This window comes from Canis lupus, chromosome 2 (assembly GCF_003254725.2).
Source record: "Canis lupus dingo isolate Sandy chromosome 2, ASM325472v2, whole genome shotgun sequence".
NCBI lineage: Eukaryota > Metazoa > Chordata > Mammalia > Carnivora > Canidae > Canis > Canis lupus.
In genome coordinates, this window is record NC_064244.1 from 71,821,333 (window position 1) to 71,840,282 (window position 18,950).

General features: G+C 51.7%; 1 protein-coding gene across 12 annotated transcripts in view; it reads right to left on the reverse strand.

Moving 5' to 3' along the window:
- ZDHHC18 (zinc finger DHHC-type palmitoyltransferase 18) overlaps positions 1–15,755 on the reverse strand; it is a 46,185-nt gene extending 30,430 nt beyond the window's left edge. For 5 of the 12 annotated variants that reach the window (XR_007404397.1, XR_007404399.1, XR_007404398.1 and 2 more), the window contains exons 1-2: positions 15,338–15,754; positions 10,994–11,154 (exon numbers count right to left, since the gene is read on the reverse strand). Coding sequence is in view for 9 of the 12 variants with exons in the window: in XM_049098472.1 (XP_048954429.1) it covers positions 10,994–11,154; positions 15,338–15,654 (478 nt within the window). In the remaining 3 variants the exon portion in view is untranslated. Of the gene's footprint in view, positions 1–10,993; positions 11,155–15,337 lie in introns of all 12 variants that reach the window. The other 7 variants (XM_049098470.1, XM_049098460.1, XM_049098458.1 and 4 more) reach the window with 4 other exon arrangements.
- Between the last annotated feature and the right edge of the window lie 3,195 nt (positions 15,756–18,950).

The following is an 18,950-nucleotide window of genomic DNA, read 5'->3' on the forward strand; positions in this document are numbered from 1 at the left end:
ATGATAGTCACACAGAGAGAGAGAGAGAGAGGCAGAGACTTAGGCAGAGGGAGAAGCAGGCTCCATGCACCGGGAGCCCGACGTGGGATTCGATCCCGGGTCTCCAGGATCGTGCCCTAGGCCAAAGGCAGGCACCAAACCGCTGCGCCACCCAGGGATCCCGATCTTTTTTTTTTTTAATTTTTTTTTAATTTATTTATGATAGTCTCACAGAGAGAGAGAGAGAGAGGCAGAGACACAGGCAGAGGGAGAAGTAGGCTCCATGCACCGGGAGCCCGATGTGGGATTCGATCCCGGGTCTCCAGGATCGCGCCCTGGGCCAAAGGCAGGCGCCAAACCGCTGCGCCACCCAGGGATCCCTGTGTATGATCTTTTTAAAAAGAAGGAATTTATAAGTAAACTCTATGCCCAATCTGTGGCTCGAACTCACAACCTCAAGATCAAGAGTTGCAGACTCTACTGACTGAGCCAGCCAGGCACCCTGAAATGTGCATGATTTGATGTGCTCCAAAAGACATACAGGAATGTTCACAGCAACAATCCCATGATAGCCAAAATCTGGACCTACCCAAATGCCCATCAGTAGTGTAACAGATTAACATAATGTAGTATATTCACACAATGGAGCTGTAGACAGCAAAGAATGAACGATCCTCAACCACACATAGAAATATGTATATATCTCATTAATATTGCATAAAGTGAAGAAATCACACACATAAGGACACAAAATGTTCAAAAACAACTAAAAGTAATCTATGGTGGTAGAAGTTAGGATAATGGTCACCCTCGGAGGGGTGACACTGACCAGAAAGAGGAACAAGGCAGGGTTTGGGACGCTGCTTGCATAGTGTTGCTTGATCTGGGTGCCGATTACATGTGTGTGTTCAGGTTGTGAATGCTCAACAAACAGACCCTTATGATTTGTACACATTTTGTAAGCTCATTAAACTTCAGTAAAAACTTAACAAAAAGAAAAGTTTAAGTCACTTGTCCGAGGTCATAAAGCTGCTATGCTGGCACGTGCTGTCGGCCACATGCAAAAGCCCACAATTCTACCCACTGAGCATGCTCCAGGCCTCAAAGGACCAGAGTTCCCAAAGCAGTGGCTCCTACCTGCACAGAATTTTGAGAGTCATATGAGGCTGCTTGTGATCCCCAGCTCTTAGCAATGTGCCCAGCCATTGCTTCCACTGGATCCACTCCCCAGATAATATCTCCAGTTTGGCCACTTGCCTCCAACGATAACTTACTGAGTGCCTACCAGGTGCCAGGCACTACTCTAGGCACTTGGCATGCATCAATGAAGCAAACAGACTTGTGCCTCACATTCCAGTTACCCAGCAGACTCTTGCTAGGCTGTTCACCATCACCCCAACCAGCGCATGTTTACAATGGAACTAAGCGCCTGAACATCTCTTCTTTAAAACCAGCAGCAGGGCAAAGGGCAGAGGGTTTGAGGCCAGTGGACACACTCTGAAACCTGGTTTGCCATAGGCGGCGCTAAACCGCTGAGCCACCCGGGCTGCCCACTAGCTGGGTTTCTCCTAATGATATCATTTGCTAGATATTCGCCAGGGCCTATCACTTAATCTCTCTGTGCCTTTGTTTCCTTGAACACGGAGATGGAATAACAATAGTACCCACATCATGGGGTTGTTTTGAGGGTTAAATGAATTAATACACCTGACGTGGCAAAAAGTAAGTGTTCAAGAAGTGCACAGTTATTTTCAGTTCACTGAATTACGAAGAGAAATAAAGAAATAGGCAAGGGAAATAAACCACTTCACCCAGCGCCTCCTATATGCTGAGCTCTTTGCATGCATTATCTCCTTGAATCCTGAGGACATCCCAGGAAGTAGGGTTATCATTACCACCACCTCCAGGTTACACTTAAGGTGACTTTGCAGTGAGATGAGTGAGCGCTCGAGGCCACTCCCAGCTAGGAAGCAGCAGAACCAGGATATGAACCCAAGTTTCCAAAACTGGGGCTTGAGGTCTTTTTGTAAATTTTAAAGTGTCACAATGAGTGTTATTTAACCCTGCCTAGTTCCTTATTTCTGTCAATGACATAATCCAAGAGCTGGAAAGAACCTCAAAGAGCCTATAACAGCCCCTGGCACGTAGCAGACCCTCGGTAATTGTCCCTTCAGTGCCTGCCTCTCTTCTGACCCCTTCAATTTACAACTGAGAAAGCAGGCCAAGAGAGGTTAGGGGATCTGGCCAAGGTCACACAGCCAGCGAGTGGCAGAGGCTGGGAAACTCCATTTGGAGAGCCTTTGCAGACTCTTCCTGCCCCCTTACCCCTTCGTGGCCAGTCACTAGGTCTTGTCAAGATCTTGCTCCATTTTTCACTCTCCTCTCAATGCCTTAACCCGGGCCACGCAGCTAGCACCAAACAGCTTCCCCTGAAGACTCCCTGTCTCTAGCCCCTCTGCCTTCCAACCCCCTTACACACACCACATTTCTCTAAAAAACCTACAGCCCTTTACCGGCCTCCTCTAACACATCAGATAAAGGACAACTTCCTGTCCCGATACTTGGGCCCTGCACGAGTGGGCCCCACCTTCACTCCTGCTTTTCTGCCCCTCTGAGGTCCTACAGCCTTGGCTTCCTGCCCGTTCTGACCAAGCCCTGGCCCCTGCCTCCTCCTTGCTCCCCAGGACTCTCGAGCAGCTTCTCTGAGCACCGTTGCCACAATGCTTACACTGCTGCCTTGCACACAGCGCCTGCTCCCTGCTGGGCTGTGATGGGACTGCTGTGTGTGTACACGGGCTCTCCACCTCGACTGCATGGCCCAAGAGGGCAGGGACAGTGGAATAAGCAGGCAGTCCCAGGCCTATGAACCATGAAGGAGCAGGCAAAGAGGAGAGAATATGCGCTTTGGACTCAGGCAGGCCTAGAGTTCAAATCCTGACCCTTCCATTCATGAGCCAGTGCCCGTCAGGGAAGTTACTTAACATCTGTGAGCCTGTTTTTGCATCTGAAAAAGCAGACAAATAGCAACTGCGTAGAAGGCTCATAGAAGGATCAGAAATAATACCAGGAAGGGATTTTGCACTTGGTGAGTACATCTCAGGGTGGTCACAAGGCAGACTCTCTGGAGTCTGCAACACTAGGTTTGAATCATCATTTTGCTACCCACTTACTACCGGAGAAAGTCCCTTCACATCCCGGAGCCTCGGTTTCCTCATCCGTAAAATGGAGAGAAGACAGTCTCAGTCTGAAGGGACTGTGGGGAGCGCTCAATAAGATGCAGACACACCCAAGCATGGTGCTAGATTCATGGGAGCCTCAGTCCTGATACACAGTTCATGTTGGGACACACCAGCATGCAGAATTCTCTAGCTCTTTCCAAAACTCTTGCTGCTACTCCAAATCCAACCTGTAACCCTACCCCATGGGCCCCAGGTCCAGCTCCTGTCCCTGCCCACAGTTGTCTTCCAGGCTTGGACACAGGCTTTAGAGCCAGACAGACATGTGGCCCAACCGCAACTAGCTATGTGATATGGGTCAAGTGGCTTCACTTTTCTGTGCCCTCATCTGCTAAAAAAGAAAATGGGACATAATCTAACTTGCCTCTGAGTGTTGTTAAGGAAGATGAAGGGAGAACTCAGCAAGTGAGCTTAGCAAAACATCTAGCGCCTGGCAAGAGCTTAATAAACACTAGCCATTATTATTATTGTTCTAGGAAAAACTATACTCCAAACAACTTATTTACCAAACTTCAGAACACAATTCATCCAAGAGTGAAGGAGAGCCACAGACCCACTTCAGGAAAGAGGAGGAGAAAAGTTCTAGAATCCTCACTGGATTCCCATAGGCCCTCCCCTAGGCAGGGAGGGGACTCCTACCAGTACACTGTGGCCTCGGTGGCCAGGCTTCCTCCTAGAACTCTGAGAAAGAGGAAGTAAAGCTCTGCACACCCAACTTCCTTGGGCTGCCAAAAGCCAGGGGTGGGGGAGAGAAAGTGTCACACTGGAGCAAGGGAGCCACCCAGATGCTGAATTGAAGTCATCAATCCCCAGGCCCTAAATAAGATGGGTCAAAGGAGGCTTTCCAGGGATGCCACTGTGGAGACTGGACCCCACGCAGGAGGAAGGCAAGCAGCTGTTCTGCTGTTTATTCTCAGGCCAGACCATGGTGACCAATCACTGCCCTGGACTCAGCCTCAGAATCCTCCTCAACACACGCCTGCCAGCAGCCGGTACCAGTGGTAGCTTATGGAGCAAGTCCATTTGCTGCCATTCCTGACCACAAGGCTCAGCCTCTTAAGCTTCAACAGAGAAAAACAATTTTTGAAGTGTACTGATATTCCCTGTCTCACTCGATGCACCAAAAATGCTCTGGGCTAGGCAAGGGGGTAGGTACCCACATTTTACAGATGAGGAAACAGACTTCATTTCAATAGTATAAGGCAGGGCTGAAATTAGAACTCTTGTCTTCCAAACATTCTCTCAGACATCACCAACCACTATGTCGAGATATTGTACAAGGCCTGGGGGTGGCAGGTGAGGGGAGAAGAGGCAAGTACGTACAGGTAAGTCAAATATGTTTCCTTTAAAAAAAAATTCAAAGGGGCTCCTGGTTGGCTTAGTCAGTACAACATGCAACTCCTGATCTCGGGGTTGTAAGTTTCAGCCCCACACCGGGCTTAGAGATTACTTAAAATAAAATAAAATCTTGGGGGCAGCCCGTGTGGCTCAGCGGTTTAGTGCCGCCTTTGGCCCGGGGAGTGATCCTGGAGACCCGGAATCGAGTCCCGCATCAGGCTCCCTGCATGGAGCCTGCTTCTCCCTCTGCCTGTGTCTCTGCCTCTCTCTCTCTCTGTGTCTCTCATGAATGAATAAATAAATCTTTAAATAAATAAAAACAAATTAAATATAAAAATTAGGGAAAAAAGGGGGGTCGCCTTGCTGGCTCAGTCAGTAGACTGTCAGACTCATGAGTTCAAGCCTTATGTTGGGCCTAGTGTCTACTTCATTTTTTTTTTATTATTTTTTTCCTAGTGCTTAAAACAGAAAACCACATTTGCTTTGTTCATCCAGTTCAGAAAATATTTTTTGGAAAAAGAAGGAAGTGGGACACCTGGGTGGCTTAGCGGTTGAGCATCTGCCTTTGGCTCAGGGTGTGATCCTGGAGACCCGGGATCGAGTCCCACATCGGGCTCCCTGCACGAAGCCTGCTTCTTCCTCTGCCTGTGTCTCTGCCTCTCTCTCTCTGTTTCTCATGAATACATAAATAAAAACTTAAAAAAAAAAAAAAAAAAAAAGAAGGAAGGAAGAGAGAGTAGTAAGATACTTTATTCCTGCCCTAAGGAAACCTAAGATCTACTCCAAGGCTCCTGGGCTTTCCTCTAAGAAGTAAAAAGGCCTGTTCATGCCAGTAAGACCTTCCTGTTGCCTTGCAGATGGGACTCTCCAACCCCTGGCGATGTGGTCATGGAGGGTGGGGGGGAGGCTCCTTCTCACTGAATATCTGTGAGAAGCAAATGATTCTCCCCACACTTTCCCCCTCCCCCAGGGTGTGCTATGGGCGTCTCTGCCCCAACCAGGGCTCAAGGCCCACAGCCCACGAAAGGCAAGCCAGGTGGTGGGGTGTCTATGACCAAAGCCCAGGGGCTAGCACGGAAGTCCTTGAGGGTGGGGGTGGGCCATTGAGCTGGCTTTAGTGAGCGCAGGTGGGGGTCTCCACCCCCTTGCTGGGTCCTGACTGTTGGCCTTGGCCTTCCGTTGCCCCCACCTGTGGAGGAAACAGCTGCAGGGCTGTGGTCTCCCTTGCTTCGAGGTCAGCTCAAGGTCACTGCAGGGCCCAGGCCGCACACATTGGGTCACTGTAATCCCCACCTGACCCTTTCTGTCCATTCCAGGGGTTTATGGAGCACCCACTGCATCACAGCAGAGGGACAGACCAGAGGACACAGGAAGAGCGTGGCCTGAGGGCAGAGCAAGCGGTGAGGTGGCTAATTATGCGGTCGTATAGGAGGCACTGAGTCAGGTATGGGGCCTCCAGGGCCAGCCTGATCTCATTTTGAAACCTGGCCTGGACACCTGTTAGCTTGTGACTTTGAGGAAGCTGCCTAACCTCTCTGAGCCTCAGTTCCTCCCTGGGTAACGATCGTATGGAACTTGTAAGATACTGATGCGAGTGAGAGATGCAAAGGCCTAACCCATAGCTGGTGGGTTAATGGTATTACTGGTGTCCATACTCGACACTGGGGGAGGCGGAATTCAACAAAAGGTGGGGCAGCAATTAAGCTGGGTCAGGAGGAACGGCCCACCGGGCTCACCAGGAAGGAGGGCACCCGGAAGAGGCGGTGGGGGGGTGAACGGAGCAAAGGCACAAGCAAGTCCCCATCACCATCACCTGGCAGGGCTGGGGACCCCAGGGGTTGCCTGCACAGGCAAGCGCTCCTCCAAGGGCAAACGTTCAGGAAGGTGGAAGACGATCCGTCTCCTGGCCACAACACTAAGTAACACTGACTCACGGAATGAGAAAGTTAGTCCCTTTTCAATTTTCTTTCAAGCCTTTGACTTGAGGGGAAAACTCTCGACTTCTAAGACCTAATAGCTGTGATCAGTCCTCAGGGCGGCTAAGGTCTGCAGGAAACCATAAACAGCAAGAATTTTGTCACATTGTTATGTTTTGTTTTCATGATTACCTTCTATTTTGAGTAAGAGGCTTTCTGCTGGCACCTGTGATAAAATTTTTCCTTGTAAGACACATTTAAAAACTAGTCACTTGGGCAGCCTGGGTGGCTCAGCGGTTTAGTGCCGCCTTCAGCCCAGGGCATGATCCTGGGGACCTGGGATCAAGTCCCACATCAAGCTCCCTGCATGGAGCCTGCCTCTCCCTCTGCCTGTGTCTCTGTGTCTCTTGTGAATACATCAATAAAATCTTAAAAAACAAAAAACAGTCTCTCAGGGCAGCCCGGGAGGCTCAGTGGTTTAGCGCTGCCTTCAGCCCAGGGCCTGATCCTGGGGTCCCGGGATCAAGTCCCGTCGGGCTCCCTGCATGGGGCCTGCTTCTCCCTCTGCCTGTGTCTCTGCCTCTCTCTCTGTCTCTCATGAATAAATAAATAAAATCTTTAAAAAAAGAACAACAACTAGTCACTTAGAGGAAAATACCAGGAAATGAAGGTAGAAGGTGAGATGCAGAAAGGGTAAAAATCATCAAGGCTGTACTCAAATGACTGATTTTCAGGAAATGCTGCTGAGGTCACGAGGGAGTCAACCAAATTCTAAGCCAGGGAGGGCTGAGGCCAAATCCGGGTCTTGGAGAGACAACTATGCTTGAAGGGAGAAGCCAGGTGTTGGGGCCGGGTCAGCAGAGCCAATCCAGGTAGCAGATAAGGCAGGTCTGCAGAAGGACTGGAGGGGAGTCACTGGGCATAGATAGGCTGCCATTTGTGACCTGCTGGGTGGTGGCGAGGGAGAGGCAGCCTATATATTGGTTCTGTGAGCAGTAAATGTGTCTAGGTCAGTGTCTGTTGCTCAGATTGGGATGTTTCCATCAGCTCCCATCAGACTGGGAGCCTCTTGGGGGGCAATGTTGCCACCTCCTCCCTCTTCCCCAATTTCTCAGAGGGCCTGGACCCTGTATGGCTGGCCCAGTAGGGTGACCCAGCTGCATGGCTCGCCAGTTGACAAATCAAGAGCTCAGACCAGGGTGGCCAACCGCCCTGGTTAGCCTATGACTGAGGGGTTTCCCAGGACATGAGACTGGAAGGAGCTGGTCAGCCTACCTCAGATGGTCCTTGCAGGGCAGCAGCCTTGGGTTAGAACCTACTGGGCTGGAGTTGCTGGCCTATGGGGCCAAAGGGAGAAGCCTACAGGCTGCAGGGGCCCCTGGGCCGCAATAATCATCAGTTCATGTTTATACGAACAGCACCATCCACCTCAAAGCTGGTCCCCAACCTTCTTGAAAAGGCTCAGTGACCTTAGTCCTTTTCAAGAAGATATATTTCACCCTGATTAGAAACCTCCTGGCCCCACCCTCAATCTGGCTCCTGTTCAAGTTTCAGAGTTCAAAGGCCTCAAAGATGTCACTTGCCAGGCTGCCAGCTGTTCTCAAAGCAAAGTCTCTGACGCTGACATTTAGGGTCCCAAGTGACTAATTCCACCCCATTCTCCAACCAGAAGTTCTCTCATTCTCTGGAGCACTCCTCCTGTTCCAGCCAATATGGCCTGTGCAGGGTTCCATGCCTGTCCTCGCTCCTTCCCGCTCTGTCCTCTCCTCTTCTCTTTCATCTGCCTGGAGGGCTCCCTTCACACATCTTCCTGTGCTTGAACTCCACCCCAACTTTAAACTTGGGCTCAAGGCATCTCTCCAGGAAGCCTCTCCATATGCCCCAGGCAGAAGATACTCCTGGTTTCTCTGATCTTCTTCCAAAGCCTAACTATACCTGTGACAGCTGGCCAGGCTTTCTACCTTGCACTGAGCTAGCCTGGAAATCGCCAGAAGGCAGGGTCCACAACAGATTTGTTTTTGGCCTCCCACCTCCTGCCCCCGTACTCAGGAGTCAGTATATAGAATTAACACCTAAATGATTAAACCCACAATGCCTGATTGGGAGAAGCTGCAACTGCCTCTCCATGAGTCACCTGGGGACATCAAGGAAGGCGTCTCGAGAAGCTCACTCACTCAGCCAACATCTCTGGACCCCTAAGCGGTAGACTAGGTGAATAAGACCCTCACTGCCCAGGAGAGAGGCTGCTGGGCCTGCCCAACATTTTTGTAATGATCACCATGTAGCACAGGGCCAAGAAGAGAAGGAAGGACAAGAAGCTCATGGAAGGTGTGGCCCAACTAGGATCATGAAAGCTTCTCAGAATATGGAATACCTGGGTCGAGACATAAGAATGAAGACAGTGTGGCCACCGAAGACTGAAGATGTGTCCCTGTGGCCATCTCAGAAGACATAGCAAAGGGTGTGGGAGTCAAGGCCCACAGTCCATCTCTGTGCCTCCATTCCCTGGCCGTGTGCTCACCTGCCGCAGTTTCTGCATCAGCACAGCAGGACTACTGGGAGGATTTGTGTGGATAATGGATGGGAAGTGTTCAGGACATAGTCAAGCGCTCCCCAAACATGGGGGATTACAGTTGTCATTATTACCCACACAGCTCACTGGGAGCCCAGAGGATTCCAGGCAGCCAGCTCTCCAAGCTCAGGCTGAGCTGGACTATAATCTTGTCCCACAATTAGCTCCAACCCGGAGGGAGGAGAAACGGGCTGCCACTGAGCCTCCCTGTTGCCAGGTGGACTGCCCGGGTCAGGCTGCAGGATTCTGAAGGAGCAAAGTCAGGTCTAAGAGGCTGAGTGGTGAGCGGCCGGGGGGGTTCAAGAGGGAAGGAAGTTGGATGTAGGCAGAGGAAGACAGCAACTGAGGGTGTGGCTGAGGACAGGCCTAGGCAGAGGAATGAGAAGATAAACAAAGAGCAAGAGAACATTCTCCCTCTTCCTGCCCACCCTCCTGAGTTGTTCCAGAGAACCAGTGACATAGCTTCCAGGGATGGATGCAGTGGGCTCCAACATTTACAGGCCCCGGGGGCTCTTCAGGGCCAGTTAGATGTTTAAAAGAGTATCTGAAAGCCACTCCGTTAGGGGAAGGAACCAACCATGCACCGGAAACCCTTGAGGTGTGCAAATAGCCACGTCACTTCTCCCCAGGAAGGAGGTGGGGTGGAGCAAGCTGAGATTAAGGCCCTGGCCCCAGCACCCAGGCTCCCAGGGGGACACACAGCCATCTGGGAGAAATCGAGGGCTGTCTGCAGGTGCCTGGGAGCACAGGTTCTTTATAGCCACACCGGCCTTCCTGCTATTCCTTAAACATTACCAGCTTGTTCACCACTCCAGGCTTTTGCCTGTACTGTTTCCAGACTACACAGTACTGGCTCCATCATACCATTCAGGGCTCCTCTCAAGTACCACCTCCTCCTAGAAGCTTTCCCAGATCACCTACTCTAAACTAGTTCACTCCCTACAACCTACTGTGCTCTTCCTCCACATACCCACACAGCTCAATCCCTCATCTTTTCAAATCTTTGCTTCTTTGTTCAGAAGTCACTCCTTCACAGTCTTCTCTGATCACTGTCCCCCCAGCTCTCATCCTTCCTCCATGCTTTCCTCTTTGACATCCCAGATGTTTAATTGTTTTTAAAATATTTTATTTATTTATGCATGAGAGACAGAGAGACAGAGAGAGAGAGAGAGAGAGAGAGAGAAATAAAGAGAGAGAGAGAGAGGCAGAGACACAGGCAGAGGGAGAAGCAGGCTCTATGCAGGGAGCCCGACATGGGACTCGATCCTGGGTCTCCAGGATCCCAACCTGTGCTGAAGGGTTCACTAAACCGCTGAGCCACTGGGGCTGCCCCACCAGATGTTTAATTGTTAACTGTCCTTCTCCTCCTGCTGGAATGTCAGCTCCAAGAGGGCAGGGGATTATTGTCATATTTGTTCACTACTGTATTGTCAGCATTTAGAAAAGTGCTTGGCACATGATAGGGGTTCAACCAATGTTTGATGAGAAAATGAGTAAGTACAGGAATGTTTAAGAGCAGAGACTCTGGTCAGACTGTATGACATCTCATCCCAGCTCTTCCACTTACTGTGTGATCTTGGACCATATACTTGACTCCTCTGAGACTCGATTTAATCAGTAAAAGGAGAATAACAATAGAGTCTGTCTTATAGGATTACTGGAGGATTAAATAAGATCATGCATGTAAAGAGGTAAAAACCCCGCCTGGCCCACAATGAGCAGTTGGGGCTAAGCTGGCAGCCATCACAGCCTTCATTTGCTAGCATCTCTTGCTTGCTTATTTGCTCACTTGTTTATCACATGTTTCCTGCTCTGGTGTCAGCTCCAGCCTGCCTTACTTACTACCATGCCCTCAGTTTCTGGCAAGGCATGGGAAGAGAAAATCAGGCCTCCTCTCAAATCAAGGAGTGTGGAACTGGGAGACACAGCTCCAGCTGCAGTAGGAGCCTCACCGATCTGCTTCTCCAGGGCGGCTGCCTCACAGACGGTGGCCCGGGGCAGGATCCCAGGGTCGGTGAAACTTGTCTGCAGCAGGCAGCTCATGACGAAGAAGAAGAGGATGGCAGCGATGATGGGGATGGCGAGAGTCAGCTGGCGGGCCAGGAAGGGACAGCTAGAGAGAGAGAAAGAGAGAGGGGGAAAGATGAGCAGACACCCAGAAGGCCCTGTGGGGCACAGGGCTACAGCACTAGGCAGGCGTCGTCAGCCCAGAAACACCACCGCATTCTCTCTAGGAGAGCCTCTCCCTGAGGAAGAGGGACAGCTCCTAGGCAGGTGCAGCCACTCCCCCAGGAGTGCCCCCAGGAGAGCAGACATCACTAATTGATCCTTGCACTTTCCCTGTGAGCCAATAGCAGCCTTAATCACAGATCCCAGCACTTTTTTTTTTTTTTTTTTTATGAGCTAAGGAGAGGGCTCTAGATCCCAGCATTCTTCACCCCTGCTCATAGCTGCAGCCTCAGAATCCTGAACACAAAGCTTCAGGCAGCCACTACCAATGAATTGGGTACTCACTTGAGTCGACCATCCATGACAATGTTCACTCATTCACTCACTCACTCCACAAATATTTAGTGAGGGCTTACATACGCCAGGCAACACCTTCACCAAACAGAGTGAATAAGAGTGTTGTTCCCCACCCACCACGAGGCTCTGGTCTAGTTGGGGAAAAAAAGATATGTATACAGAGGGGTGCCACATAGGACTGTGTGTGGTAACACAGGAAAGAGGACAACAGAACAGTCAGGATAGTCTGGCTGAAGGAGATAATGCCTAAGCTAAAATCCAAAGAATGAGTAGGGTCAGCCAGGTGAAGGGGGTTAGGGGAAAGACCATGGTCCAGGCACTGCCACGGTCATCCCAGGGCCAGCATCCCAAGTCCGTGCTTTCAGGTCCCTAGTTGGTTTGGAGAAGAGTCTGTGCACAGGTTGACTCTGAGTCCCGCCCACAGGATTAACCACTGTCCTCTGCTGCCTTCCCTCCCAGAGCTAGAGTGGCACCTGACTGGGGTAAGGAGCTGCTACTTGGGAAATGATAGGCTGCTGGTAGGCCAGAATCGGCCAAGGAGCTGGCACAGTTACAGAAAGCAAACCTGTGGACATCTACACACTGTTTCCAGAGCTTTGACTGCCAGAGGCTCTGGCCTCCGAGAGGCCCTTCCCTTGAAGAGCAGAGACTGCCAAGATCAAGAGCTTCAAATGAACCACACACTCTGCTCCAAACACCTCAGTGGTTCCTGGGTCCGAGCCTCAACAAAGCTGGGCCCTCTGTGTCCCTCACAGGACAATCAATCAGATCATGTATAACCAGACTCTGGGGGATGGAGACTTGAAGTCTGAGACTCATGGAGCCCTCAGACACACTAAGTCCTAGCTCCCTGATTTTACAGAGGCGGACTCTGAGGCCCCACCCAAGGTCACCTAGCCAGCCGACGACAGGACCGGGGCCTCTGGGCCCTTAGCAAATACTCCTTACATTCATTCAACAAATATTTACTATATTGAGTGCCTATTACACACCAGGCCCTGTTCTAGGCACTGAAGACACAACAGTAAGAATGAAGTCCTGCCCTGGTGAAGAGACAGGCAACAAACTAGCAGAAAATATGCACATAGTATGTTCAGATGGTGGCAAGTGCTTCCAGAGAGCAAGTAGTCAGAGAAGAGGGACAGAAGGGGGGGGAGTGGTTTGGTATGTTATAGGGACACTCAGGGAAGGAGGGAAGAGTGAGGGAGTGAACCATGAGACTACCTGAACGAAGGGTATTCCAATCTGTGCAAAGGCCCTGAGGCAGGAATGTGCAAGGAGGCCAATGTGCCTGGAGGAGGATGCATGGGGAGGTGGGGGGAAGTGGAAGGAGATGGACACAGAGGAAGCCCATTATCAGGGCTCTGGCTCTTATTCGGGAGAGCCAGGGAGGATCCCAGAGGGGACAGGGATCTGACTTAGAATTAAAGGGGCACTTTGGCCTCCGTGTGGGGTGGGAAGTGGGGCAGAAGCCACCCTGCTGACAGCCCTGTGCAATAATCCATGAAACCAAACAATGAAGCAAAACCATTCTCAGCAAGAAAAGCCCTAGAGAGCCAATCTATGGTTCCCCAGAATAATGGGAGAGTGTGAGCTCGCTCACTCTCCAGCCTTCCCCAGCGCTGGCCGCTACTGAGGTTTCACCCCAGTTCAGACCCAGGGCTACGCTCAGCCCAAACCCAAACCCTCTTGCCAACCCCACCAGCCCAAGTGAGGAAGGGCACAGACAAAGCGAGATGATTCACACACCCTCCCCAAGCCCAGAAGTCCTCCTCTCTCCTTTCTCTGGGGGACAAATCTGGCACTGGTCAAGATACCCCCACAGCCCAGGGGAGATACTGCTTTTGAATGGACTGAACCCCACGCTACATGGTTGCGGGGGTCAACTTCCTCTTGCCCGGGGTGCAGCCCTAGAGGTACTGGAAAAGGAACTTTCAAAACACTCATGTGGGTCAGCCCAGCGAGATGGATCTGAAACTCTGCCCAGGGAACATGCTGGAGGCTGGGGGCTACCCAGAGCTTCTGCTTGTCATATTATCCTGGATCTTTTTATCCATCCTGACTCAGAAAGGAAGGGGGAAAGGGAGAAGCTAATTTGTACAAAGTCCTCACCTTACTTCAAGGGGAAACCCAAGGTTGCAGATACATGATCTGGCAGCTGGAAAGGGTCCCTGGGGGTGGTGTCTCTGTGGCAGCCTTAGCATGGCCACAGGCCCTTAGCAAGTGCTTTATGGTGAAGACAAGAGCTAAAAGCAGCATCCAGCATCCAGGGCTTGTTCCTGGCTAAAAGCTTACATACATAACCTTGTGCCACCATCACGACAACCTATTATAAACCCCATTTTATAGATGAGAGCACTGGGGCTCCAAGGTGAAGGGACCGGCCCCAAGGTCACGCAGTATGGCAGCGGTGCGTGGTGCACCTGGCATGGGAAGCAGGTCTGCTGGCTCCAGAGATGGAGTCATTCACCACACTGGCCAGTTAAGGAAGACCACAAAGAATGGGGAGAACCAGGAGGGGAAGTGAGAGCGTGTGTGCAAAGAATCACACAGCAGATGGCTCAAGCTACAGACCAAGTTTTCCAAGTTGGAAAACTTCTGATACAAAAACGTGACCCTGGGAAATGACAGGCATCCCCCACCCCCGCAAACCAGAAAACGGAGATACTGTGTGGGCCAATCCTGTGTCACTGGGGATCAAAAGCTCACGGGGGCAAATACGACCTGCCCCACCAAAGCACTCTGGACTCTCTGGAAAAATAACAAGGCGCTGCAGCTGTTCCTGCCACGGGACAGGCCAGAGGTATGCTCCAGAATGTTGAGAAGGCAAAGAAAACCCGGAGGTCAGAGGTTGGGGGGGGGGGGGCAGGGGCTTGGCAGAGTCTGAGGGAAGGCTGGGAAGTGTTAGGGAAGCTAAGGAAGGTGCTGGAGAGGGACTGGAGGCCTTAGAGGCCCAAAGCTGTTTGGGAAGATTACCTGAGGGTCTGGAGGGAGAAAGACTGAGGGGAAAGGAAGGCGGAAGGCTCTGAGAGTAGAGGGATAACAGGGGGCCCCAGAAGGGGCCCTGGGGGGACCAGAAGGCAGCTAGGAGATTTGTGATGGGGAGTATAAAGCCAAAGGACCCGGAAGAAATTCAGAAGTTGTCTGGAAGAGAGAAAGAGCAAAGATGCCTTGGGTGGGAAAGAGGCTGGGGGAAAGATGGTCCTGGGGAGAGGTGAGGGCAAGGAGGTCCCGGAGGCTCAAGCCAGGTTCCCAGAGGGCCCAGAGGATGGGAGGATGTAGAGGGACAAGGGAGGGTGGTGCTCCTGGCAGAGGTTGGCAAAGGCAGGGTGCCAGGGAAAGGCAGGGAGGGATGGGGGGCGGGCCGCAGAGGATGGGGTGATGGGTCCCCGTATGGATGGGGCATCCAGATGGCGAGGGAGGATGGAGATTGGGGAAATGTCGGGGTGGGGGGGTGCGGTGCTAGGTGGAGAGGGCCGAGAGGGCAGATGAGACACATGCAAGGGGACTGGGAAGGCCTAGGGGCAGATCCTGAGCAGAGGGCGGAGGACGCAGGCCAGGGAGGAGCAGGGAGGGGAGGATGCCTGGCAGGTGCAGAGAAGGGTGGAGCGCCCGGGGTCGCGGGAGAAGGCGGGGGGCCCAGAGGGAGACCAGAGGCGCTGAAGAGCCCACCCAGGATCCGGGCAGGTGGGGTGCGCGGCCAGGGCCGGAGGGGGCCGGAGGGGCAGGGGCGCCCGAGGGGGCGGGGCCGGGGGCGCCGCCGGACTCACTCGAAGACGAAGAAGAGGACGGTGGTGGTGAGGATGAGCAGCAACGTGAGTGCGAAGACGCCGCCGTGGCCGGCCAGCATGAGGCGGCCGCCGCAGTAGAAGCGGTTGCGGCCCGGGAACACCTCCCACTTGCGCCGCGGGCGGCGGCCGAGGCTCCCGCTGCCGCTGCCACTGCTGCTCCAGCGCGGCGCGGCGGCGGGCGGCGGGGGCCCGGGGCCCGGGCCGGGGGGCGCGGCGGGGCCGGGACGGCGCGCCCCAGGGGAGGCGGGCGGCGGGGCGGCCCCGGGGCTGATCTGCTGGTACTCGCAGTCCTTCATGCGGCCGGCCGCGGGCCTCGGCTCGGCGCCCCGCGAGCCGGCCGGGCCGCACCGGGACCGGGGCCGAGCAACGGAGGAGGCAGCGGCGGCGGCGGCGGCGCGCGGCGCTCGCTCGCTGGGGGCGGCCCCGCCGCCGCCCCGCCCCGCCCCCGCCCGGCGCGGCCTCCCGCCGCAGCGCCCCCTCCGCCTGGGCCCGGGATGGCGCTCGCGCCCCGCCGCGGGGTCCCGGCCGGTCCCTGCCCACCCTGAGCCCCGGCGGTCCCCTCTGCACGACGACGCGGCGGCAGATGCGCGCTCCCGGGAGCTTTCTGTTGTTTTGCAAGGAAACCATTTGTGGGGCGTCCCCTGCGTGCCGGGCACCTTGCCGAGCGCCCAGATTCGAGTGGTGCACTTCTTGATTTACTTCTGACAATCTGTAATTCCAGGGCTGCCAGGCTTCAGCCATCTCTGAGGACTGACTGGATAGGTATTTGGGGCGAGGGGGTGGGGGTGGGGATACAATCTGTTGTGAACCCGAGGGGCCTGTTAGCTACTGTCTTGAAGTTCAAAGTGCCCAGTGGATATGTGTGGTACATCTCTGGCCTCCCTCCCAGCTCTGTGATCTGGACCCAAACCAAGGGTTGTTTAGGTATCAGGGTTGATGTAGGGTTGATGCCACAGGGCCCCAGTATTTTTCAAGAATTTTAGGTGTATTCATTTTCCAAATTGCTGTGATTCAAATTATCACAAATTTAGTGGCTTAAAACAACATACATTATCTGAGGTTCAGGTCAGGAGCCTCAGCCCTATCAGCTGAATCTTTTGCTCCAGGTCTCAGAAGGCTATAATCAAGGTTATCAGCAAGGCTGCATCCTCACCCAGAGACTCAACTGGGGAAGAATCCACATGCAAGCGCCTTCAGGTTTTCTTGGCAGAACTTATTTCCTTTGGACTGTATGGCTCAAGGCCTGGGGTTTTTGATGGCTGTCAGCTGGTTCCAGAGGCATCCGCAGCTCCTGGGGGTTATGTCATGTGGGCTTCTACAACATGGCTGTTTACTCACTCCATCAGGCCCACAAGGAGAGTCTCTAGCTCCAGTGTGCTAAGACAGAGTTTCACATAATGTAACTTACTATGTATGTAGTGGGAGAGATATCCCATCAGTTTTGCCATGTTCTATAGGCTAGAAGAAAGTCAGAGGTCCACTTGAACTCAAAACGAGGATCACACTTTTATGTGAAAACCAGGAGGCAGGAGTCACTGGGTGTTACCTTAGGTTCTGTCCACCGCACGGGGGTTACTGGAAAACCTAAGGAAAAGTATAGGAAAAGAGAGAGCTAGAAACTAGGAGAGAGTAAGAAACAAAAATCAAAATACAGAATGCAGGGAGGCCTGGGTGGCTCAGTCCATTGAGCATCTGATTCTTGGTTTCAGCTTAGGTCAGTATCTCAGGGTCATGAGATCAAGCCCCAGCTCAGGCTCCAAGCTCAGCATGGAGTCTGCTTGGGATTCTTTCTTTTCCTCTGCCCCTCCCCACTGTGTGCACTCTCTCTTGCTCTCTAAGATTAATCAATCTTTAAAAAAATACATAATGCACCTCAGTGGGAAAAAAAAATACATAATACAGAGGGATAGAAAGGTAACAACAGTGACCTCAAGGATCACTAATTGTTACACATGCCAGAAGCTGCCTAGCCATGCCCTTGATGCCAAAGATTCGGGGTTTGATGAGCCCCACTTTGGAGTGCACACCTACACACACTCTCTCTCAAATAAATAAATCTTTAAAAATAAATAAATAAATAAATAAATAAATAGCAAAACTAAAATGCCAATAACAGACACAGCATTCCATTTGACTACCTCCTCACTCTAGCGTCAGGTTTATCTTTTTCTCTTATTTAAATAGTAGCTGCAACTTCCATGTCACCTATTCATTTCTTTTAACAATTTAACCTCTGTCTACATCACTCCCCTAAAACTTCTATCTTGGGGCACCTGGCTGGTTCAGTCGGAAGAGCATGCAACTCTTGGTCTTAGGGTTTAACTTCAAGCCCCACATTGGGTGTAAAGATTACTTAAAAATAAAATCTTAAAAAAAACCCAAAACCTTTCTATCTTAAATGTCACTAGTGACCCATCTAGTGTGACATAAACTACTCATTCTCACCAACACCCACAGTTCCCAGAGAAGAGAGAAGAGAGAAGCCTCTCTTCCAGATAGGTGTGACCAAGTGACTGAATTCTGGCTAATGGGATATGAGTGGAAATGACGAGCCAGCTCATAAAACTTCCAGGGGCTGATCTTTGCTCCCTTTGCCATCTGCTCGAAGAATGGAGGAGACTGAGAGTCAAGCCAGATGTGCCCATTCCAAGTTTCAGGTCCCACTCCTTCTCAATCACCAGAAATACTTAACAAGACTGAATTCAACTGTTGTAATTCAGCAACATGCATAGTATTTTATTTGTAGCAAATAAGTCTGAGGGCTAGAAGAAATAAGAGATCCTGAAAGCTCTAGGACTCTCTGACCATGACTTAGGCTGAGAGTTTAAAGACCCAAGCAAGCTTGTCATTTTTGTGCAAGGACTCTGATGCATTCAGAAGCATTCCTGTAATACCAGGTCCCCATAGTCATCATCACTGCCATAACAGTCAAGTGCAACAACCATTTGGGCCCCCAAGGCACTTGCTTGAATTGACACGTCATCACAAATAACCACAGGTGATGATTTGATTAATCATGATACCACAGCATGCCTTGGATTAGTTGCATTGTGTTTCTCATTGGCAAAGATCTCAGCACATTGAAACTCAATGACACAACCAAACCAGATCTCTAGTCCCATCTTTTGAGGTGTATTTCCTGGGGCCCCCTCCTAGTACCATTTTCTGTATCAGTCAGGATCCAGCCAATGAGACAGAAACCATACCAGTCACTGGACAGAGGGAATTTAATATAAAGAATAGTTGGAAGAGTTAACTAGGTATAAAGCTGTTAACTAACTGAAAAGGTAAAAAGACAACTCTGAGATATCATGGAGGCAGCAACAGCAGGAGGCGTCTATAACTCATAGGGCTAGGAGGACAAAGGGAAGCATTTGGAATTATGATAACTTGGACACTTAAAAGAGGGGCTCCACAGAGCTGAAACAGACCTCTTAAGTCTGGTGCTCGTGTCTTGTGTCTCTGAAAGTGGAGGAGGGACCAACAGCGCTGAGGAAGGAGTACCAGATGGCTGATGCTGGTGTCTCTGACTGGGACACCATGATGCTCGTTCTGCAATTGTCGAAAAACTCTGCAAAGTGGATTCAGCTGC